Below are 22,423 nucleotides of genomic sequence, written 5' to 3'. Positions count from 1 at the left end.
GGTATCCTCGGAAACGTCACGATGTGTTTCGATGCGTCGTACAAAAGTTGACATTCAAGAATCAGACAACATTCAACGATTCATCTCTTCTTATTCTGCTTAAATGTATACACCAGCATTCTGAATTTTGTATTATTGTCTAAAGTAAACTTTAACTGTTGTTATAAAATAGTAAACAGATTTGTAAAACAGATTTGTGAAGCTTATTTGGCACCATTTACGGGTTGCTATGGTAACTAAGTCAAGAGAAAATCGTTTTAATGCCTTTTTTTCCTCTCTAAATAATATTTTCGCTTGTGTCACAAACGTGTCTGTTGTATTTTGAGAGCCACTCAGTTCATGTACAAAACATTTTATATGAATGTGAATATAAGAGAGAATACTCGAGCTTAACTGTTTACTATGACTCTCCCCACTTTGTTTACAGTCGTGCAAAAAAAAATATTGAATGTCCTGCTCCGTTATATTTCACGACAGCATAAAATAAGAATTATTGAGCATATTTTGGTTTTGTTGTTTCATAAACATGTGTCAAACCTTTTGAAAACGTTCTGGACACACCCCTGGAACTAAACCTTAGTTACATCTGAAAGGTTTGAGATGTGTGTGAAGGAAAGTTTAATCCCAAAATTAAAACATAGTGAAATGAAAAAATATAGAGAAACGAAAGCAAAAACGGGCCTTTTTAAATTTACAATTCAAAGTATTTGGAGATCCTCAGCTTTGTAATACCCTTAAATGAAAATGCTGCCAAACTTTATTTGTGGGAAAAGTTTCCACAGATAAAGGTTGACCCCCATTATAACAGCCTACTATTTTTCTGAGCTCCCTAAAATATATTAAGAATGATTTAGTGAAATACAAACTCATGTATATATTGGAATTAACTGATTTTTCAATCAGGTTATAGCATAATTTTGTAAAGAAAAAAAAACAAACAACAACAACAACAACAAAAAAAGCATATCGTTTTTATCATGTGAATGCTCCCTGATTTTTTCCAGATATGTATTTTCAACGTGAACCTCGACTATAGTAGATTTTGGTGATTCACCCTTTCATTTTTCTTTCTTTTTGCAGTCCCTGTCGAGAGGAAACAACTTAGTTCTTTTTCTGTGTTGATCAACAAAACAGACAAATAGAATAAAAAGATTTCCAAAGCAAGTTAAAGTAGCATTTTAAATCTTGATGGATAGCAGTAGATCGCAAGAATACAAATCTGATCTGTATTTGTTTTTATGAGCTTGTTGTGTCAAGACTAGATGAACGAAATATTGAAAACTGAAGCCATAGGGATCAGTTAAAGCCCATTCAGATTAATTACGTACTTCTCCTGTGGCAGCCTACACACTGGACAGGAAGAAGGCAGAAACTTCAAGAAGAAAGAGGGAAATGAGAAAAAGGAGTACTATATGTGTGTTTTTCAAACAAACTCGTTTGCATAATATTACAATTAATGATAAATACTGTATGCTCTTTGTATTTAAAAGAAATATTGAATTACATGTAATTCCACTTGATGGCAGCATGGAGCAACTGTGTCTTTGTGATCCATGCTAAAACCTACAGCCCTTTTATGAGCAGACCACCTAATAAACATAAGAAAGAAGGTTGGATTTGTAACACATTTTTAGTTGGACTTTATTCTACTGCAATATACTTATTTTAGGTTATTTTCCACATCTTAAGATCAAAGATTTCATGGTACCGTTTGCACGTCAGGCTCAATCTACATTTTTCATACAAAGCCTTTCTAAAAACGTATTTTTTCTTCTTTTATAGAAACTGGTAAAAGGTATAGATAAATTCTTATTCCTTACAAATCCCTGTGTTGTATCAAAATATTTGGAGAATGAGGCAGACAGGGGTGGCAGCTGGTCAGACGCTCCACGCCCTAATCAGACCAAAAGCTCCATGGTAACTCTTCTGCTGGCTACAAAATTTAATTAATTCCACATCGGACTGAATTTTTCCTGCTGAAATAGAGCATCGCTCATCAGGGGATTCAGTCTTTTTTTTTTTTTTTTTTAATTTATCATTAAAACCCACTGATTAAATCTATTATAACAGACATTGTCTGTCATGAGGAATTATTTTTACATCTATGAATGCCATCGTGTGTGCAAATATTACATCAAAAAGAACAGCGAGAAATCAAAATACTTATTTTACTTGTGTTTTTCTTATCTTATTTTTTCTATCTTACTGTAGATTACATATAAATACAGAATTAAGTCTTGAAAAGTAGCTTGAATTCTTTTTTTTTTTAATTAGAGCCATTCTCAAATCTGTAAAATGCTGCCTATAAACTGGAAGGAATATGGTTGACTTTCCATAAATTAATTGTGTAGCTTTTAGTTTTAATTTATTCATTTTTAAAGAAGGTTTGCATTCTGTTAATTAGCCAGCAGGGGGAGACGTGTTCAGTTGTTTAAAGATTTGACTCAGTATAGAGGTCACACACTTATATGCATGTTGCTTCACACTTCCTCTGTGTGGCAATAAACGTTCATGCTACATAAAAACCCTATATATTTATACATATGTGGGGCAGAAGACACATTCAGTCAGGGTGCAGTTTTGTACTTCAGGTTCTGTTTTTAGATCTACTGTAAGGAAACAAGGGAGCTCGCCTTCATTTTGATAGCTCCAAGGACAGCTTCCATATAAAGAATGTAGGGTAATTAACATCATCAGCCTGCAGGATGTGGATTGGAAAAGAAAGAAGAGGAGAAAAGAACTAGAGGGACAGTCAACGTTTTACTTTCAAACATATTTCTGAAAACAAGAGCACAGAAAAGTACAACGCCCCATTTCTGTTTTCTTTTTGTAAATTTAATACGGTGGACATTAGGGAGCCTGAGACGTAATTCGAGACCCCTGCTAAAGTTTGAGTTATTGAGAATTAGGTTGTTTTTTATGTCCATCTTGAAGTCATCAGGGTGGGAGAACAGTCGGGGCTTTTATTCTGTACATTCTGCCGCTTTCTGTCTATTTTTCTCTACCGTTTCCTTCACCCAGGGGTGGGTGTGTGTGGCCTCCAAGAGAAACACCAGCATGACCTTCCTGCCTGCATTCCGACATGCAGACATACAAAATACTGCCAGGAGACCCCAAACAGCAGTAAGGTTAAGGCAATACAACACACAATGCTGGACTACATGGCTTGAAACAATGAGTAACATTTGCTTCCCATTAAAGCTGCACTTATCTGCCTTTCTGTGGAGGAAAGCCACAGTGGTCAGGCACACCTGCAGAGAACCAGAGAGAGAAAGGAAAAAAGAAATGGTGGAAGAGATACAGCAGCGCAAAAAGAGAGAGAGAGAGTAGGAGAGAGAGAGGAGGAGGAGCACAGTGGAAAGAGAAACAGGCTGACTGCTCCACTCTCATCCATTGGTGGCTTTGTGGACAACAACTAAAGAGAGGGAAGAAGGCGGATTACAGACTTTTAAGAATAACAAAGAGGATAACAACCAACCTAAAGACAAAGTTATAAGGAAGAAGAAGAAAAAAAGAAAGTTAATACACTTGAAGGAATCTTCCCAGCAGGCTGAAGAGACTTAACTTTGTCTGCAAGTGAATGAACTTAAACCAGCGTGACTGAGAGAGCTGGGAACACGAATCTGTTTCTACCCAAAGCGAAGGAGCTGGAAGGCACCATGGCCGACAACGTGAACGAGGAGTCAGACTATGTCCCTGGGAAAGATGAGCTGGACTGGGGCTATGAGGAAGGTAGGCTGGTCTCTGCGTGCACACGATGGGATGCTGAGAGTTAGAGTCTGGAGGGGGGTGCGGAGGGGCGACAAGGTGGAGCTTAAATCACGTTTCAGAAGACTCTGAAAAGTTTCCATTTATTTTCACTTGCTGATTTTTAGGTGAAGATGTTGCCTTCATGTATGCTTAATTAATTCAAATGTCATTTGAAGTTTGCACGGCCTCTGCAACATTGCTTGTTGTTGTAAAATAGCTAGGCCCCTCCTTTACGTCGTCTCTGAGGTCAGGCACTACATTTGGCTGAAGAAGATGAGAAATGTGAGACTTTTTTCAACTGTTCTTACAGAGCTGGGAGTGTCTTAGCAAAAACCTTTTCACATCTCTTGAACTTCTCCACATTTCATGATGTTACAACCACAAATCATGATGTAGTGGTGCACAAATCCTCGTATAATTGTGAAATCTGAAAAGTGTGGAATGCATTTGTATTCAACTCCCTCTTATCTGATGCCCCTAAATACAACCGGGACAACTATTTGACACATCCTGCTTACATTTTGCATGAGATGTTGAAAAGTGTTATTCACATGTACTCCGTACAATTTGTTTGAACTTGAGGTATTTTGCAAAAAAAAAAATCATTTGCAAAAATGTAACTCTGGATATGCAAAGTCAGAAGAGATATTTCCCAAACAACTTGCAAGAAGTATCAGCTCACAGGGCCTGACTACAAATGCACACGACACTTTAAAATGTTGCTTACATTTTTTTTTTGAAAGCCATCACTTTCCTTCCACCTCATAAATTTGTGCTACTTTATGTAAGTAAAAAAAAAAAAAATCTCAACAATCCAACAATCTGCACTGAGGTTTGCAGTTGTAACATAATAACATCTGAAAAAGTTCAAGGTGTATTCAAGCTTTGGCAAGACCGTGCAGCTACTGTAGCTCTGATCAAACCTTTCTGTATCGTTAAAGGAAATGTGGACGTTGTCATAATTGCTACCAACTTGATTCCTAGTTTGAAACAGTCATTTTAGTAAAGTTTACAGATATGCAAACCGTCATTTTTGTCTTGTTTCACTTTGTCTTCCTTCTTTTGTTGCTTTTACTGAGCATCCAAGGATGAGCTCTGATGCAATTCTGTGACTGTTCCTGTAAGTATGCCCAGTGATGCGAAACACTTTCAATGCATGGATTAGATGTGACTGTTTGACAAGGAAATACCACAAGAATTCTATATGAACCCATTAAACTTCATGCTTTCACATTCTGGGTTAATTAGGAATAAACAACTGCAGCAAGACACTTTTTAAAGAACAGTTGCATGACTGAGTTGAAAACCAAAATAATTTTTTTTTTCTGCAGCAACACAAACACTTTTGTTTTCATCCCTGGTAAAATCTTTTTGCCCTCTCAGCCTCTATGAAAACCATTAGACCCTGATTACATGCTAACTGGTTATTTGGGAGTGAAATTCTACCTTCACAGCACAAACTATCCAGGGACTTAAATTGGAATTGTGTGCTTTGCTTAGGCAAGGTTCAGCTTTTGACCAACCAACAATGTTGATGGATTTGGTATGAAGCAGAGCATGAATTTGTGGAAAAATCCTAATGGCTGTTGTTAGGTTTGGTGGAGGATGAATGATGGTGTCGGCCTGTTTCTCTTCTGAAGACCTTTAAAACCTCGTTTGAGTGCTTGGCGTGAGGGAATCTCTTAAAATGGATTGTCGATCAGCATAAAACTAATCCAAAATATGTGGCAGAAAACACAGAAACAAAAGTAATTTAGCTAGAAACACGTATTTTCTCATGTTTTCTCATTTTTTCCCTTTGAGTGAATTTAGTCAAATAGAGGTTGGATTTCCCCCCAAAATGTTCATATTATAATTGTGTTGCTATACAATAAAAACAGATTTATTTTAGGGTTCATCTTTACCAGAAGTGCTAACGAATTTGTATGCGTCTGTAAGTTCACACAAGCTTGTCATCAGGTAAAATCTATACAGACTCAGTTCATCCATAAGTGAAGAAATACAATGTTAAAATAGATTTTACTGTTTGTAAAACTTAACAGATTTATATTTTCCACTCCATTTTCCACGTGGAGAGCTTTACTGTGTAAACACAAACCCGAAACAATAACTGTTCATGCTAAGGCATTTACTGAATACTGATGCAGCTTTTTCTCTTGGCACATGTCAGGATGTTCTGGTTGTTAGTGTTTTGTTTATCCAGTGGGAACGAGTTTCTGGCAGGCTAAGCTAGCAAGTTTGTAACCACATCTTGACATAAGCATATAAGTAAAAGAAGGAGCTCTGGCTGATCTTAAAACGACAAAATGAGAGGAAAGAAAGTCAAATCGTCTCTACTGGGCCTTGCAGAGTTGAATGCAGGGTGAATTTAGTCTTTTCAGTGCTGCAAGGAAACCCGGTGTGTGTTCAGAAAACTGTTGTCATGGCTTTAGATGCTGAGGAAGGAGGGAATGTGGTAGCCTCCCCTCTTTTCTCCAATGGTGAGGAGAAAGGCATCAGTCCCTGCTGCAGAAAAGCACATGTCTCTCTAAACTCTCTAAACTCTCTAAACACTCACTCGGCTTGTCTTTTGGAGGGACTAAAGTTTTTTAAAGTGATTGTTTCCTCTTCCTAAAAACTCACTGCAACGTGTTCTGCTCTCACTGTGTGATGATGTCGCTCTCAAAACTGAAGTGAAACCAGACTGTGAGTATCACTGATGAGTATCATGGCGTCTTCCACATTCAGTCAGAGTAAATATAATGAATTTGCATCCATAAGCAATAGATTCCATCTGATACTCTACAGACAAATATGTACAAAATCTTAGTCTTTATACTCTTTATGCATGCTTGCATGTTTTTTTTATGATTACTTGTATTAGGTAGGACAATCTGACCCTGTTTCTGTAACCATGACCTGTTTCATTTTCAAGATCTCAACACTCTCACAGTCACAGCAGTGACTACAGTGAGACGTCCTGTTTCAGAAAACAGAAAGCTGGATGGACCTCACAGGAGGCACAGAGACAGCAGAAGCACCACAAAATCAACTGAAAAACATTTGACTTTGACTAAAGGAGAGACTTATTTATGTGTTCACGTGAGACTCCTTTTTTTTTTTTTTTTTACCAGCGCTCTTCATGGATCACCGTACTCTTGAATAAGACAAAGTTGATTTAAATCAATCTGAAGGATTCTATTGGTGAATTCATTAAATGAAACCTGTTTTTTTTAATTACGGAACATTATCATTATTATTTTTTTCTCAAAGTATTTGAATAGGTTTAGTGCCATTCCTTCAACACCTAGTAACCCAGTAGAGTCATTAAATCACAAATATGTGGTGGTAAACCACCTTTTGGTTTCAGATGGAAGACTAAATAAAGACGATGCAGCTGGACCGTTGTTTAAATGATTTGGATTTTACATATTTAATGACATAGCATGTCTTACGTATTCAGAGTACTTTTTGTTTCAAATCCAAACATGAAAAACAGAGTAGAGAGAACCACCCCGATTCATCATTTCCATCAGAATACTCCATCACAGGTTTCAGTTTTAATATTCTAAGAAACTAATTTCAAACTTGACGAGAAAGGACGGCAGAAAAAATGACTTATGCAAACAATAAAATGAGTAGATAAGTAGGTAGTGCCATTTTGAATCACCTCTACTGCCACATCCTCTGTCAAAACAGTGGGTTTTCGTCTCTGTGAATAAAATACATCAGAAATACATACGGTATTTCCAGGATGTAACCTTTTAAAGCTTGATGAATCGGTGTGAGAGAGCATCCAGCTCACCCCCACGCTCCAGGGAAAACACATACCACACAGACGCAACAACCCCAAACTCTGACGTTCAACCTTTTTTTTAAACTTATTACCTCCAAACAAAATCTAGTGGAACCAACTGTCTTCAGCAGCCACCTGATTAGTAATTAGATCTCATCTCAGTGTAGTTTAACTTCAGTATAAACCCAGCTGTTCTGTGAAGGTCTCAAATGACAAACTGCATTAGGAAGATCAAGAAACATACCGATCCTGGAAGAAATCCTCTTCGAGGCTGCAAACAACACACAACCAGAGCTATAGCGGAGCGAATCAGGGTAACACATGTGTTAGCATGGCCTATTTAAGATCTAGAACTAAATACAATAGAGAATTTGTGGCAGTCAATCTGACTGAACTTGAGCAATTTTGTAAAGAGGAATGAGCAAAAGTTTCTGTCTCTAGATGAGAAAAACTAATAAAGACCTCAATCAATCAATCAATCAATTTTACTTATAAAGCACCCTTTATATTAAAAGCAGCTCAAAGTACTGTACAGATCAATTCAAACAAACAATTACCCACACCAACCCCACAGGGGAAAACACACAACTGCATGGAAAATGCAGTTAAAAAGACGGGTCTCTTAAATACAGCAACATTTTCTGCGGCCCTCAGGTTCTCTGGCAGACCGTTTCACTAACGGGGGCCATAATACTGGAAATAAGCCTCACCATAAGTGCGTGTTCTGACTCTTGGGCTTGTTAATAGTCCGGTGCCAGAGGACCTCAGGGCCTGCAGAGGTTCGTAAGGTATTAGCAGCTCTGCAAGGTAAGATGGTGCAAGACCATTAAGCCGTTTAAAAACCAGTAAGAGAATCATAAAATCAATCCTGAGACGTACTGGGAGCCAATGCAATGATTTTAAAACAGGTGTGATGTGAGCCTGACCTTCTAGTCTTGGTTAGCACTCGAGCAGCAGAGTTTTGTAACAGAGAAGGCTGTTCAGGGTATTTTTTAGGGAGACCAGAAAGCAGGGCATTACAATAGTCTATACGGCTGGAAATAAAAGCAGGTCTCAGTATTAGCAAAGGAGAGAATAGAACGAACTCTGGCTGTGTGTTTTAGATGGTACCATCCTGTTTTAATTATTTGTTCAGTATGACGAATAAAAGCAAGATCGGAGTCAAGAAGAACTTAACACACAAAACCTGCAGGAGTAATTTTAGCAAAAGATGGTTTGCTAACAATACAATTACCACTTTCAAAACTTTCTGTTGTTCTAATTCTAATGTATCATTATTCACCGCGTTGGCTTTTCACAATTAAATACAATGGGATGAAATAAGATCCAGTTAAAAGGTGAAAGTATATTTGCAAGGCACCGCATTATGCACGACAATCTTTCAAGCTTACGAATCAGACTTGGATGGAAACATATACTGTATGTTTGCTGTGGATTTTCACTCATAGGTGTAGAATGGGGACTCCATTTCCCAGCAGCCAACGGCGAGTACCAGTCTCCGATTAATCTCAACTCAAGGGAAGCGCAGTATGACCCCTCCCTCCTGGATGCTGGCTTAACACCAAACTACGTGGTGTGTCGAGACTGTGAAGTCATCAACGACGGGCACACTGTCCACATCCTTCTCAAGTCCAAGTCAGGTCAGTCCCAGGAGACATGCTGAGAGAATGCAAGAAGCATGCTCAGGTATCGGTGTTGGTCTCTGTGGTTTATTGGTGTTACTTGCTACAAGAGAAAACAAAATCACCTCTGTCCAACCCCATATGACCCATTTTCTCCCCTGCTGAGTCGCTCTCTACATGTTCAATTATGCCTTTGCTTCCTGTTTACACTTGCTTAGACCTCATTGTGGTTTCCTTTGCTTTTGTCAGTGGTTACTGGGGGTCCATTGCCTAGTGATCATGAGTATGAGCTTCACGAGGTTCGATTCCACTGGGGCAAAGAGAACCAGAGAGGATCAGAGCACACCGTCAACTTCAAGGCTTTCCCTATGGAGGTACACAGGACAAGCAACACACCCTGCTCCAAGAAAAACATTGTGTGTTTATACCTCCGGATCAGACATTGATCCTTATACGCATGACATTGGAGCTGCTTGAGCCCAAACAAGTAACTCCTCTGATCTTTGCGACTATCATTTATTTGGAATACAGAAAAGGAGGGATCTCCAGATCTCCTTTTTCATATTTCGAATCCTTTTGCGACTCATAAAGCTCACAGGCATTGTCCGATTTTTTTAATGTAAGATATCAGCCAGCAGCCTCTGTAACTCGAGATTAAGCCTTCAATCCACAGAGAGAACCTTATCAGGTGTGTTTTGAAGATTAGAGAGATGGCTTGCAACCTGGATGACCTAGCAAGATCCATAAAAACATAAAAATGACTTCACTCACCCACTCTGACAAAGTTAGAGTGGGTGTGTGGAACGTCATTCTCACTAGTCTTCATGTATTCGTTACACACGTACACATCTGAGAGGTTCATATCTTAGTCAGCTCTTATGTGGAAGATAACATGGTGCGCAACTATTTTGATTTCATTTAACCCGCATGAGCACTGGAATGCAGATCTCAACCAAATTTAGGAAAAATTACAACACATATTATGTGTGTTGATCAGGTAAAAACTACAAAGTTATAAATCCTGCCTCTTTTTTCTACATGTTCTGAAAGTACACACAGCTCTCTGAGTGAAAGACAAAGTGATCCTTAAGGGTGTGTCTATCCAGGAATCATGATGTAAAATTTGCTTTTATTGCCTCACGATATGCATCCATGACTTTCCCAAACTGAAGATGTAAAAGAAATCCAGGAAAATTAATCTGTTCCATCAAAGCGAGTTTTATACCACAGGTTAAGATATCTACCTCCCAGAACCTCAATTTGAAGTAAAATCTACAATATCCATTTAAGAAAAATCACTTTAGGCCTGGTGGTGTTCAGTTTGTTTAAGTTAATACTTTGTTCCACTAGAGGTCGCTGTATCAAACATCTGTGATGCTTTCTGCCTGTTTAGAGAATATTTTATTTCTCTTGATATTCGATTTGGCTGCTGTGAGTTATGCAATTGAAAATAAGGCTTTGGCTTTTAAAAGTCCCATTTAATATATTTTAGGAAAAAAAGAAGAAACAAATAAATATGGATAATTGTTTAGTTGTCGTCAGGCTGTCCACAGCCAGTCGTCTCCAGAGAGTGAGTATTGTTGCCCTCATGTTGTCCATTAGCTTATCTTACAAGAGGAAGATGCTGGATGGAAAATTAACCAGCTGACATGGGAGCAGAATCAGGTTTCCCTGAAAGCAGCAGACAACGTTGAAACCAAATGTTCAGACACACTGCATTAAAAAACACATTCCCTTTCTCTTCGTAAAAGTCCAACTGAAATGTAATTTGGTTTTAGCTCAGTTAGGAATAATTCCAAAGAGAGGTTTTTAGATCATTTTTAATAACTTGATTCAAATTTAGCTCATAGGCATTTTACTCACTCCGACAGTGAGTAAAATTCAAAAGAATTACTGGCTAATTATTTAGATATTGTTAAAAAAAAAACTTTCACGATGGTTTGCTGCAGCTTTGGCCCATTCCTCCTGAAGGAACTGGTTTAACTGATTGTAGGTTTCCTTGCTCACAGGCACCTTTAAATCTCTGCCAAATAACTTCTAACGGGATTGATATCATCTTTGTTGTCAGGATGAATTTTGATGGCATGTTTAGAATCATTGCACCACTTGTGCCCAACAAGCTCAACTTCCTGGCTGTTGTCTTAAAATGTTGCTTGAATATTCCTCATGATGGCATCTATTTTATGATGCCATATTTATGTGTAGGCACATAAAGTGTTACTAAATTGTAATATGGATGGACATTACCTTGATTTTTATACTTGCATGCCACTATTTGAGCAGATAAACCCAAATGATGAACCACATCTGTGGAGATCACGCTTAAACTACCAGAAGCTTGCAAAGCGACGGCATCATCATCTGGGTGTTCACAAAATGTCTCAGTGCTTGTAAGCTTCTCGATTTGGCGTAAGTCATTTTGGTAATTCTAAGTCACCTTCTTTTTATACAGTGTATTCAAAAACTGTGCTTTAGCTGTAAGTGTAGCACACAATGGGATTCCAAAAAAGCAATTTTTCCAACAAATTTTGGTGAAATTAGATTTGTTTTTTTGTTTTTTTACAGAGAAATCAGGGTATGTCCAGTTCATTAGACTTTTCACTTGGAAAGTTTCACAGTTTCCAGCCAGCCTTTGTTTTACGTAAACCAGACGAGGAGTTCATCACACGCATCTGATGTTTCCTGCACACTCATCGTGTTAACGACTAGAAACGCCCTTAAGGTTGCAGTTTATGTTGTATTGTCTTTTTGTTTTGTCCTCAGCTCCATCTGATTCACTGGAACAGCACTCTCTTTAACTCACTAGAAGATGCTTTGGGGAAGAAGAATGGAATCCTCATTATAGCACTTTTTGTCCAGGTAAGTACACCTGGAACTCAGATCATATCAGAGCTTTGTTTTTTTCTGAAGAGGCTAGAGGTCTTAGTGAATATTTTATTCAGGAAACGTAAATTAGTGCTTGCATTTAAGTATCATTCTTCTTTCGTCCAGTAATATGGTTAATAAATTGCAGCACATTATTAATTAGCACATAGATAATCTCATGTTATGCATAAATAAGGCACCACCATTACAGCCACTACAAGTGAGGTGAATAAGACTCATTATTGCTTAAAAATATCACCTGCTGATTCATGCTAGCTGACTAAGATCTCTTATGAAGTGGCAGCTCGGCTCTGTGATGAGTGACGGTACCCGAGGAAAACACCTCATTCTTTTGAACCCAGTCATTCCTGACCTCCTGAGGTCTCAGTCTCACACATCCTGTTTTCTACAATGTCTGTTCTTTAATCTTCCGCTTTTTCTTCCTGCATGATAACAGAACATAGACTTATCTCTGCTGAAAAAGGCAGCTGACATTGTGAAAACAGCCACCGGCAGCAGTGATAAGTCTGTGCTGAAACCCAAAATGCGTGTGTTTTTTGTATCAGATTGGCAAAGAGCACCTGGGTCTAAAGGCCATCACTGAAGTCCTACAAGACCTGCAGTACAAGGTGAAGCCTGTGTGATGGCGAACAGCAGAGATTTTATTCAGAATCGCGGCGTGAGGGTTGATGTGTCGTGAACGTAACTGCTTCTTTTTGCCACTGTCTTTTCTTTAGGGGAAGAACAAGATAATCCCATGTTTTAACCCCAACACGCTTCTACCTGGTAAGATCTCAAATCGTCATGTTCAAGTTAAAACCCTAAATCTTCTAGCAACACTCAAATATTTGCTAACTCAAATATTTGATTTAGCAGCCGAACAGAATAGCATATGGAAAATAACACTGATTCTTCTGGAGGCTGCCCGTGTAAATTAGAGACATGTAGAATAGAAAAACAGGTTTATAAATGTTTGTTGTAGTAAAACATAAAAATCCCTTTTAGATTATTCTAGAATAAAGTTGTTGATTCCCTCTGATCTGTACAAGATAAAAATCATACAGGGTCAAATAAATGCATCTAAAGTCACCGATATGAAGCAATGTGGACCTCGACTGCATGCCTTTTGTAGCCGTCAGTAAGCTTTTGGCATAATTTTCTTATCAGAGTCAGTACAGTTCATTTAAACTGGTTGGTTTCCTGACATATTTTAATGCTCTGAAAATTGGATGAAGGTTCTAGCCATTTTAAAAGAATGACATCAATAAGTGTTTGGGATTGCTGCCATACTGGAGCAAACAGTTGTTCCCATGTTTCAATAATCTGAATAAAAATGTGACCATGAGATTAAAGGAAAGTGGCTTTGGGACAACTTTTACCATGAAGTGGAAGCTGCTAAACCACCAGTTTCCACAGTGACATGGAAAAGTGCTTCTTTCTTAAGAGGATGTCAAGAAAGAAGCACTACCTCAAAAGCTGACACCTTTTTAATGAACAAGAATCAATCAATCAATCAAATTTTATTTGTATAGCACATTTCAGCAGCAAGGCATTTCAAAGTGCTTTACATCATATCAAACACAGAAACACAATGCAAGATAGAATCAACAATCAAAACACGACATTAAGTCAGGTTCCATCAATAAATTAGTAATTAATTACATTTCAAATACAATCCTAAACAGGTGGGTTTTTAGTCGAGTTTGCATCCATAAAAGGTTTACCTGTTACACTCCTACTGTGTTACATGGAACAAAATACTTATTGCTATTTTTATTCCCACTCACGCTCACAATCACACAGTTTAAAACGATGTAAACAGCATTTTAATGGGCTTTTGGCACAAGGCTCCGTACCTCTTTCACAGAATTTCGCTCTGGGACTCTGCCGTCCCTCACGGATTTTTGTGCAATTCTATGGTACCTGTTAGTGTCTAGAATTTACAGGGTTTGTGTTACGCGCAAAGACCCTCAGTCACTCGCCGTTTTTCTTCTGGCACCAGGCTCCGTACACCTCTCACGAAATTTCGCTCTGGGACTCAACAGAGAATCAACAATCAGACCATGACATTAAGTCAAGTTCCATCATTAAATGTGTAATTGATTACGTTTCAAGAATGCGCATTTTCAGTTTCTGCTCACTTGGGAAAAAAAGATTTTGCTATATTTGGCTGCAAGAAGAAGAACAATATTTGGAGGAGTCAAACTGGACAGGACAAATTTTGGGTGTAGTCGCAAGTTGGGGAAACAGTAAGCTTTGCTTTCTTTTGTTGCGCTAGCTGCTTCTAGCAATGCCAGCAATGTTTCTCTTCATTTTATAAACTGCAAAAAGTGACAAAATGTCAAGTAGGAAGTTGTTTACAATCTACATTAAATCCCTCATGCACATAGTTCTAGCAAACATTTGTCAGTGAAAACATAAATCTAATATTAGCATATGCAAAACCCACAAGATGTGGCAAATATGTTAATAGGGAGAATAACTACCAGAGTTTTGTGCTCAAAGTTTCAAGGAAATTGGACAGCAACATAACATCTGCAGACAAAACATGACTATTGTTGTTCTAATGTAGCAGGTGGAAAGTCGGTGCTAGCGTGGGGGGAGGAAGGGCGAAACATCTGACTGGTATTTTGAGAAGGAAAGAGGGTTTCAGAATGTCTGATGCACTCATTATTTTTGCCACATCAGAGTGCAGTATGTTCTCTTTGTAAGTCATAGTTTCATCAAGTCAAATGTTCCTGTTGGTCCTCTCCTCCCTTTTATTATCACTACTAAAGCCAGTGGATAAATTCCTGAGACTTTAACTTGTTTTGTAGTTTGTGCCTCTCTTGAGCCCCTAATAAATACAGAACAATCCCTCATTCCCATTTGAGTTAAATTCTGTCAGGTCTGTTTGCTCTTATTTAAAAAGAGCAAAGGAGGGAAACCTATTAAGTTCTTGCAAAAGCCAGCATTTCGACCCGGTATAGTTGAGGATTAAATGTTCTCTTTGTGATCATTAGACCCGCTGCTGAGAGACTACTGGGTGTATGAAGGATCTCTGACCACACCGCCTTGTAGTGAAAAAGTGACCTGGATACTTTTCCGCTATCCCCTCACCATCTCGCAGCTACAGGTATGGAGTCAGACATTTAGATTCTCCCACAAGCAAAAAAGTTTTCTTTCTTTTTTTAAGGTTTTCTTCATCTTTAGTGGCTCTCTCTCAGTCTGAAACCACCATCACATTGAAGAAAGCATAAACTGTTTACATTGAAAATAAAGGTTGCAGCAATACAAATCAGAGGTGTGACTAATCATCTAGCTAATGACTGATTCACCTAGCCTCCTATATTTATTTATTTTCTCCAGCTTTTTATAACAAAATATACACTGCCCAATCCGTCTTTGATTAATATTATTCTACAGGAGCATGAACCACAGTTTTCTGGCATTCTCCACAAACGGCTCCATGCAGGAAGCCTTTCCTCCCACTACCAATCCATAAGTCTGTCATGTTGCCTTTGATTGATTTAAACTTTAATTCAACCTTTGCCTGACTGGTGGCTCTCTTCCAAAGGTTTTTTTTGTTGTTGTAATAGATAAAGGTGCTAGCCCTCTGACATTTATTTATGTCTTTCATCTTGACTACACTTTGGCTTGATAACCCTTTGAAATGCTCTCACTAAGAGGTCTTTCTGCCAGTCCTGCCTCAGGCCATGTGTGCGGTGCGGGTGCACAGGGCGAAAAGAAAGCAGGCGAGATCTGAAGACGATGAATCAGTTTGTTTTGACTTAATCAAATACGCGTGCATCCATACTTTAAGACATGAACAGAATTCTGTACTTCATTTCACACTGAGTTTTAAAATGAAGATTAGGAACAATGTAATAATTTTTTTTTTTTTTTTTGGCCAACAACAACAACAACACAGAAGGATTTAGACTATGAGCATGTCAGCTGAAGCACTTGACAAGAGCCAGTTTTCTCCTGCGGTTCAGCATAATGGAACAATTAGAAGGGGGTCAAATGAGCTATTAGTGGCTCCTGATTGCAGCAAATCCGGACATGGACGGATAAATGCGATTGACTTACTCTGATAAAGGCAACTTCCATTGTTGTTAAACAGATCTGGACATGTGGACATCAGTAAGTAACACCGCAGTGGCCAGTTGTGTTGTTGTTGTTCAGTAATGAAACGTATTTATGTTTCATGTCTTTTGTGTGGGCTCACCGGTTCCTAAAATTTTGAAAAGCAAAAATTGGTGTGTGTCCCTTCATTTGTAAATAAAAAATAATTTATCTTTTTGCTCAATGTCTGATCATGCAGGAGAAAGGCAACAATGACGTAGATATATATTTTTTCTTCCATTTCTTGCCTAGTCGACATTTCTTGTTTTCCAAGCAAACTACATCATCCACTTTCGTTCATCATCAAGGTTTTCTACTGGAATCCATGAGATTAGAATGAGGAAAACATAAATAAAAAATGTTAGTTTACAAAACCGCAGTGCTTTCATCTGAACTGTTAATTTTCTGTTAACCTTAGTTATCCTTTTATTGCTTCTTGTTCCACATTTCCCATATTTATCTCAGATTTCATCTCTGATCTAAACCAACAGACTACCGGTTCAACAACTGTCAGAATAATCTGGCCAAAAATACTGCAAATAATGTTAGGTGTGCAAAATGAAATGCACTGAACATACAGACTCATCTAGTGGCGTGAAGTTTTCTCATCATGCTTTAACTGGATGAACCTAATAAAGCATAAAAACCCCCAGCAAGTCCTGCTTTCCTAGAAAACGCACTTCAAACATCCTGTTGTTATCAATTGCTACAAGACACACTCACTCTGTGTGTGCAGAGTGAGTGTGCGCAGAGTGAATGTGTACACATACATGCCAGACACCAGTTGCCATGCCCACAGCCTTTGCACATTTAGAGGGCGCCGTAAAAGTTTCGACAGCCAACCAATTACACAGCAGTTCAAGAACTGCTGTTTGTTTTAGCGATGTGGGTCATTCTCTCTGTTACGTGTGTCTAGAAGAGATGCAATCTGCAACTGCAGCAATTTCACATGAAAAGGAAGTTGCATTTTCAGGTTTTTTCTGCTTGTGGCTTTGATTTTTAAACTTTCTGGCCAAAGAACGACAAAACCGTAAACTGTTCCCTCAGCAGACCAGAGATAAGACATGCATCGCCTACACACCTTCTACTTGAATTGTCTCAAACATTAATGTTTTGGAGAAATAAAACCTTTTATAAAGAGAAAATAATCCAACAACATCATACCCTCAGATGTAGCAGTGAACCTTGTAGTGAACTGTCCCCCAGTAAGGGACTGAGGGACATGAGTTTGGGGCCTTTTTTGTTTTTATTTTTCACTTCTCTGTTTGCAGATTGAGGAGTTTCGGAGGTTACGGTCGCACATCAAGGGGGCGGAGCTGCTGGAAGGAAACGACGGGATGCTGGGGGACAACTTCCGCCCCACCCAGCCGCTCAGTGACAGGATTGTCCGCGCCGCCTTCCAGTGACTTTCACTTTCCTGTGCCATCTCAGTGAAACTCTGGGACCTACACATACAAAAATAGAAGGTAACAGAGATCAGCTGTCCCCGATTGCAGAGGCAAATGCAAACTTTTATCCTTGACAATCTGGTCTGTCTCAAACAAGAAATATGAAACTTATGCAGCATTTTCGCTATGAAAGACACCCCAACCCAGAATGTGTTTTACTTGTCCCAAAACACCATCCTCAGAGTTATAAGTGTGCTCAGCAGATTTCCTCTCAGGAGACACGTTTTTTAATGGAAGAAGGTGCATTGTCCCAGAGGCAGCAGATCAAGCCCTGGAAGAACTAACCCAGTTCACTTACTAATCTGGGACTAGCCTATATACATCGCCGTGAAAGAGGAGGCTTCAGATTTAGCTCAGCAGCACTGCGGCAGAGCTAAACGCAGAGTGGTGGGGAATAGAAAAACATTTTTAAAAAATACCTAATTCCATCAGTCTAGACTTTTAACCTGGAGGGTTAAAAATCACAAAATTGTTAGAAAAAATCCCAAAATTAAGACGCTACACTGCCTTGAAAAATATTTGACTCCTTTATTCTTGTCTTCTTGTCTTTTTTTTCAAATCTAAATATTAAAAGTCATCCAGTTTCTTTTTCAAATATTAGACAAGTTTAACAAGTAAACACAAAAGTCAGGTTTTAAACGATAATTATAAAGAAACCATAGTCTGCCTTGCCTGAAAAACAACTGCTATGAAGGAGTTATGGCTTAAAACTCAGGCTTTTTAGAAACCACAAAGGTGAACTCCCTTTTGTGCTTCGGGTTATTGTGCTGAAATCAAGCAAATTTCGGCAATCTTCAAATCACATACGCAGTAGTGATTACAACGAAAGCTATTGGCACAAATTATATATGGCTTCTACATCACTGAGCAAGATTTTTCATCTAGATATTAAAAAATCAGCTGTTTATGCTTGAAGCCCACAAATGTTAGACTGTGACTAAAATTTTCATTTTTGTTATCTTTTCTAATAGGTCATTACTCCTGCTTATTTAATTGCTGTACTCCTTAATTCATTGCATGCTTTGCAGTTCAAAAGGAAAGTATTTTAGGAAAGTGGATTCCAAAAATACGGTTTCCATGAATGCTTATTTGACCTGCGCAGAGTTCTTCGTGACCCTCTGGTACAGCTGGATGCAGGAGAGCAGTCGTAATAAACTTGCACTGTAGTTTGTATTTAATTTGGGGGAAACAGAAGGGCTGGATGTAAGCAGAAAAACAGAGACGTGTGTTGAAAGGGGGAAGGTAGAGGGGCTCTGAGATGAGGCGAGGTGGGAATGCCAGAGGATTGAAAGAGGAGGAGGCAGACGGAGCAGAATGGATAGGAACAAAAGGGGGCTATTGTTATAGGGGTGAAAACAGATACTGAAGTGAGTCCCTGCAACACAAGCCCACCTGTGAATGAGGTAGAGGAGAACTGGTGTGGAACAACTGAGGTCAAAACATCCTGGTTTCATCATACAGGCGATGTTTTCCTACTGCTAACTTGCAAATGCTGGGACTAACAATGGATACAAGCTGCACATGCCGATAAATCTCAATATGAACTCCCCACTGATGAGAGGATGTGCTGTGTGAATAAGAATCCTCTCTTTAAAGTTTTCCTATCCATCATTTTCTAATGTTATTGATGCTTTTAGCAAGATGGCTAACTCATTGACAAAGTTCATACAATTGTTACTTCATAATAAAGTTGTAATTTGATATCTCGCACTTTGAACTGCCTTGTTGCTGAACATGTGCTATGTAAATAAAATTACCTTACCTTACCGTAGCTTTGTAGTAAAGAAATAGGACGATTTTTTTTTTATCGTCTGAGATTAAATCAGGGAGTTTAGAAGCCCGAGAACGTCTCTGGTGTGAAGTAAATGGTTGGGAACTTCGTGTTGAGCGGGTGTTTGCTGCAGAAGGGACTGGTCCACTTTACAAAATATATGGGATAATAACCAAAGAACATTATATGGATGTATTGAAGCAATTTCTCAACATGTCAGCCAGGAATTTAAAGCTCTGGTACAAATAGGGTTACCACGTGGACAATGACCCTAAGCACAGCACCAAATTGGCTACAAAGTGGCTTGAGGACAACAAAGGCAATGTTATGAAGTAGCCATTATGAAGCTGTGATCTCTGTCCCACTGAAAATAAGCAGGCCCATTGAAAATGTGTCTGTGAGCACAGTGACCTGCAAACATGACTTATAAGAGTAATGGACCAAAGTCCAGGTGAGAAAGGTGGAAAAAGATCACCTAAAATCACCAGTTACAGCCGTACAGTTTAAAGATATTTCGACTTAACATTATTATTGTTAAGATATTGAAATATACAGCTCTAGAAAACAAGATTAAGACTACTGCAATATTATTAGTTTCTCTGATTTGACTTTTTATAGGTTTATGTTTGAATAAAATGAACATTGTTCTTTTATTCTATGAACTACTGGCAAAATGTTTCCGAAATTCTAAGCAAAAAATTAGTATATATTCGCAGAAAATGAGAAATGGTCAAAGTAACGAAAAAGATGCAGCTCAAATAATGCAAGGGCAACAAGTTCATATGTATTTAGAAACAACAATACTAATATTTAAACTCAGGAAGAGTTGAGAAATCAATATTTGGTGGCATGACCACGAGGTTTTCAATGGGGTTCAGTGCAGTGGCTCTCTTCAGTTTTTTCCAGAGCTGTATAGCATAAACTTCTGGAACTGACTAAAGTAATTCATTCATATACAAGAAATACATTTTTGTGAAACCTAACTGATTTAAATCAGAAAATGTTAAGTCTGATTACAGTAAGTCGTTATACACTGCATGTAAACACCTTTTTTGGGAGGGTTCATTGTAGGGTTATTGTCTTTGCAGGCTGTAGGTTTGATTCCAGCTTCCCCCAGTCACATGTCGTCAATTTGTTTGTCAGTGAATGAATGTGTGCAACTGAGTGCGGCAGGGTGAATGTAGCTGTAGTGTAAGGCGCTATAAGTGGCCAGTATGACTAGAAAAGCGCTATATAATGCTGTACATTTCACTGTAAAGCTTTTAAAGAGGCTTTGTGTTTGGATTGGACTGCAAGCTGTATGTAAAGATGAAAAATGTTCAATTTTGCCTACCTTTTGCAACACCCACAGAGGTCAAACCCCATTAACCTTTTACTAGTTTGCCCCAGTTGTGTTTTTTTTTTTTCCTCTCCACCTCGGTAAATGAGCAACACTGCTACTGAAAAGCTGCTTACACGGGAATCATAAAGAAAAAAGGCCGTAAAGGTTTTCCATTCTTTCCGTCTGTTGGTCCCGGGAGGACTATTAAGCACATCTGGATTTCTTTTAATGAGATTCATGTTTTTCTTTCTCTACAGAAGGAGAAGAAAACAGAGGAGTGGAAACAGGAAGAAAGAGGGGAAATTAATGTGATAACAGATCTAAGACAAACTAGAAGAGGATGAAAAAGCTTTTAGTGTCACCGCCTTCACTCCAGGCTTTGTGTGTGTGTCAGTACATGTAAGTGCAGCCATCGTTTTCTGTATTGTTTCTCACTCCTCCCCGTAGTTTTGCTGTTCACATCGACTGTTCATGTGTGTATTTGTTACACATTCGGTTTGGGGCGTTATTGTGTCTGCGTGCTGAATGTGTGTTGTGACTAAATGATGAGGAGTTAACGCAGTCGTCACAACAGGATGAAGAATCGTCCGCAGACGAACAAGAAGCCTGAAAAACACACACTAACCTGTCTTGTTCTCCATATTTTAATACGCATATTTTAATACTCCACTTAAAATAATACTATTATCATTCTTATGAGATGAATATTAATAAACTTAAATATAAAAAACTGTTTTAAACGGAAACTGTGAATAAATGGCTTCTGAAGTTCTATGTTCCAGCTCATTTTCCTTCTTCTGGCAGTGAATTCAACACCACTTTCATCTTTTAAAATACAAGTGAAATAAAAATGACTGCTTTCAAATTAACATATGAAAACAATATGTGGTTGTTTTAAGGTACTATACATCAAATGGAGCTGGTACGATTTATAGGAACGATGACTGTGACTGGAAAGAAACAGTAAACTACAACTTACTAAAAAAAAAGAGTCTGTACATGGCCCCCCAAAAAGAGCATCTTACATGCCATTCACAAAGCAAACACTTCTAATGACATCCAGATGAAAACTGGCCAATCAAGTTAAACAGACGTGGGAAATACGTTTTTCTTTAGCGTTAGAGACCAGTTGTTGTCTTTTGACTCACAGCGAGCTTCAGGTGTTGATATCAAGACACTGTAAGAACTACAGGAGTCCGATTTGGGGAAGGGTTCCTAAATGAATTCCTAGTTTGGATGTTTGTAACCCTATAAGTCCTAAACTTAGCGGCGACAATCCAGCCAAATTTATAGTACCGTAATTCCGCCACACTTTGCGCTATCTGAAAAATTCCAACGTTTTTTAAAATGGGAAACGTTGCTCTTTCCAGCCATTATGGTAATTTTACTCCCGTCCTTGGCAGGGAAATTAATCTGAGGGGGACTCTTTTAATAGGCGGTAAATTATGAAAATGCTAGATATGGAAAGTTCCAGTTGTTATGGATAAATGGGCAAATATATTTACTCACAGGACATTTAAAGAACTGCGTGCAATTAAAATAAACAAAAAATATCCAGGCGGTGGTTTTAAATTTAGGACATAAAGGGTTGCATTTGTAAAAGAAAACAACAAATGAATACTTTCTGTATTTCACTGTTTAACTTGAAAAAAGTGTTAAAATTAAGTCAGATTGTTTTTTTTATTATATGGAGTCTATATGAATGTGTACTGCACAAAGTTTTGGTTTATTGTCAAAATAAAAATGAAACTTGTGCATTCTTGA

General features: G+C 38.3%; 1 protein-coding gene across 3 annotated transcripts; it reads left to right on the top strand.

Moving 5' to 3' along the window:
• Positions 1 to 3,347: 3,347 nt before the first annotated feature.
• Positions 3,348 to 22,423, top strand: ca8 (carbonic anhydrase VIII). 3 transcript variants are annotated; one of them, XM_028021654.1, is made up of 9 exons: positions 3,348 to 3,732; positions 8,980 to 9,165; positions 9,397 to 9,521; positions 11,911 to 12,006; positions 12,579 to 12,641; positions 12,750 to 12,798; positions 15,015 to 15,127; positions 17,391 to 17,585; positions 20,917 to 22,423. In XM_028021654.1, exons 1-8 carry the CDS (start codon positions 3,660 to 3,662, stop codon positions 17,523 to 17,525), a joined length of 840 nt encoding a protein of 279 aa, XP_027877455.1. In that variant the 5' UTR covers positions 3,348 to 3,659; the 3' UTR covers positions 17,526 to 17,585; positions 20,917 to 22,423. The 3 variants fall into 3 exon arrangements, with proteins under 3 accessions (XP_027877455.1, XP_027877454.1, XP_027877456.1); XM_028021653.1 differs by having other exon boundaries at positions 3,350 to 3,732; positions 8,974 to 9,165; XM_028021655.1 differs by lacking the exon at positions 3,348 to 3,732 and adding an exon at positions 3,782 to 4,870 and having other exon boundaries at positions 8,974 to 9,165.

Source organism: Xiphophorus couchianus, chromosome 6, assembly GCF_001444195.1.
Source record: "Xiphophorus couchianus chromosome 6, X_couchianus-1.0, whole genome shotgun sequence".
NCBI classification, from domain to species: Eukaryota; Metazoa; Chordata; class Actinopteri; order Cyprinodontiformes; family Poeciliidae; genus Xiphophorus; species Xiphophorus couchianus.
This window is presented reverse-complemented; position numbering and strand designations above follow the sequence as displayed.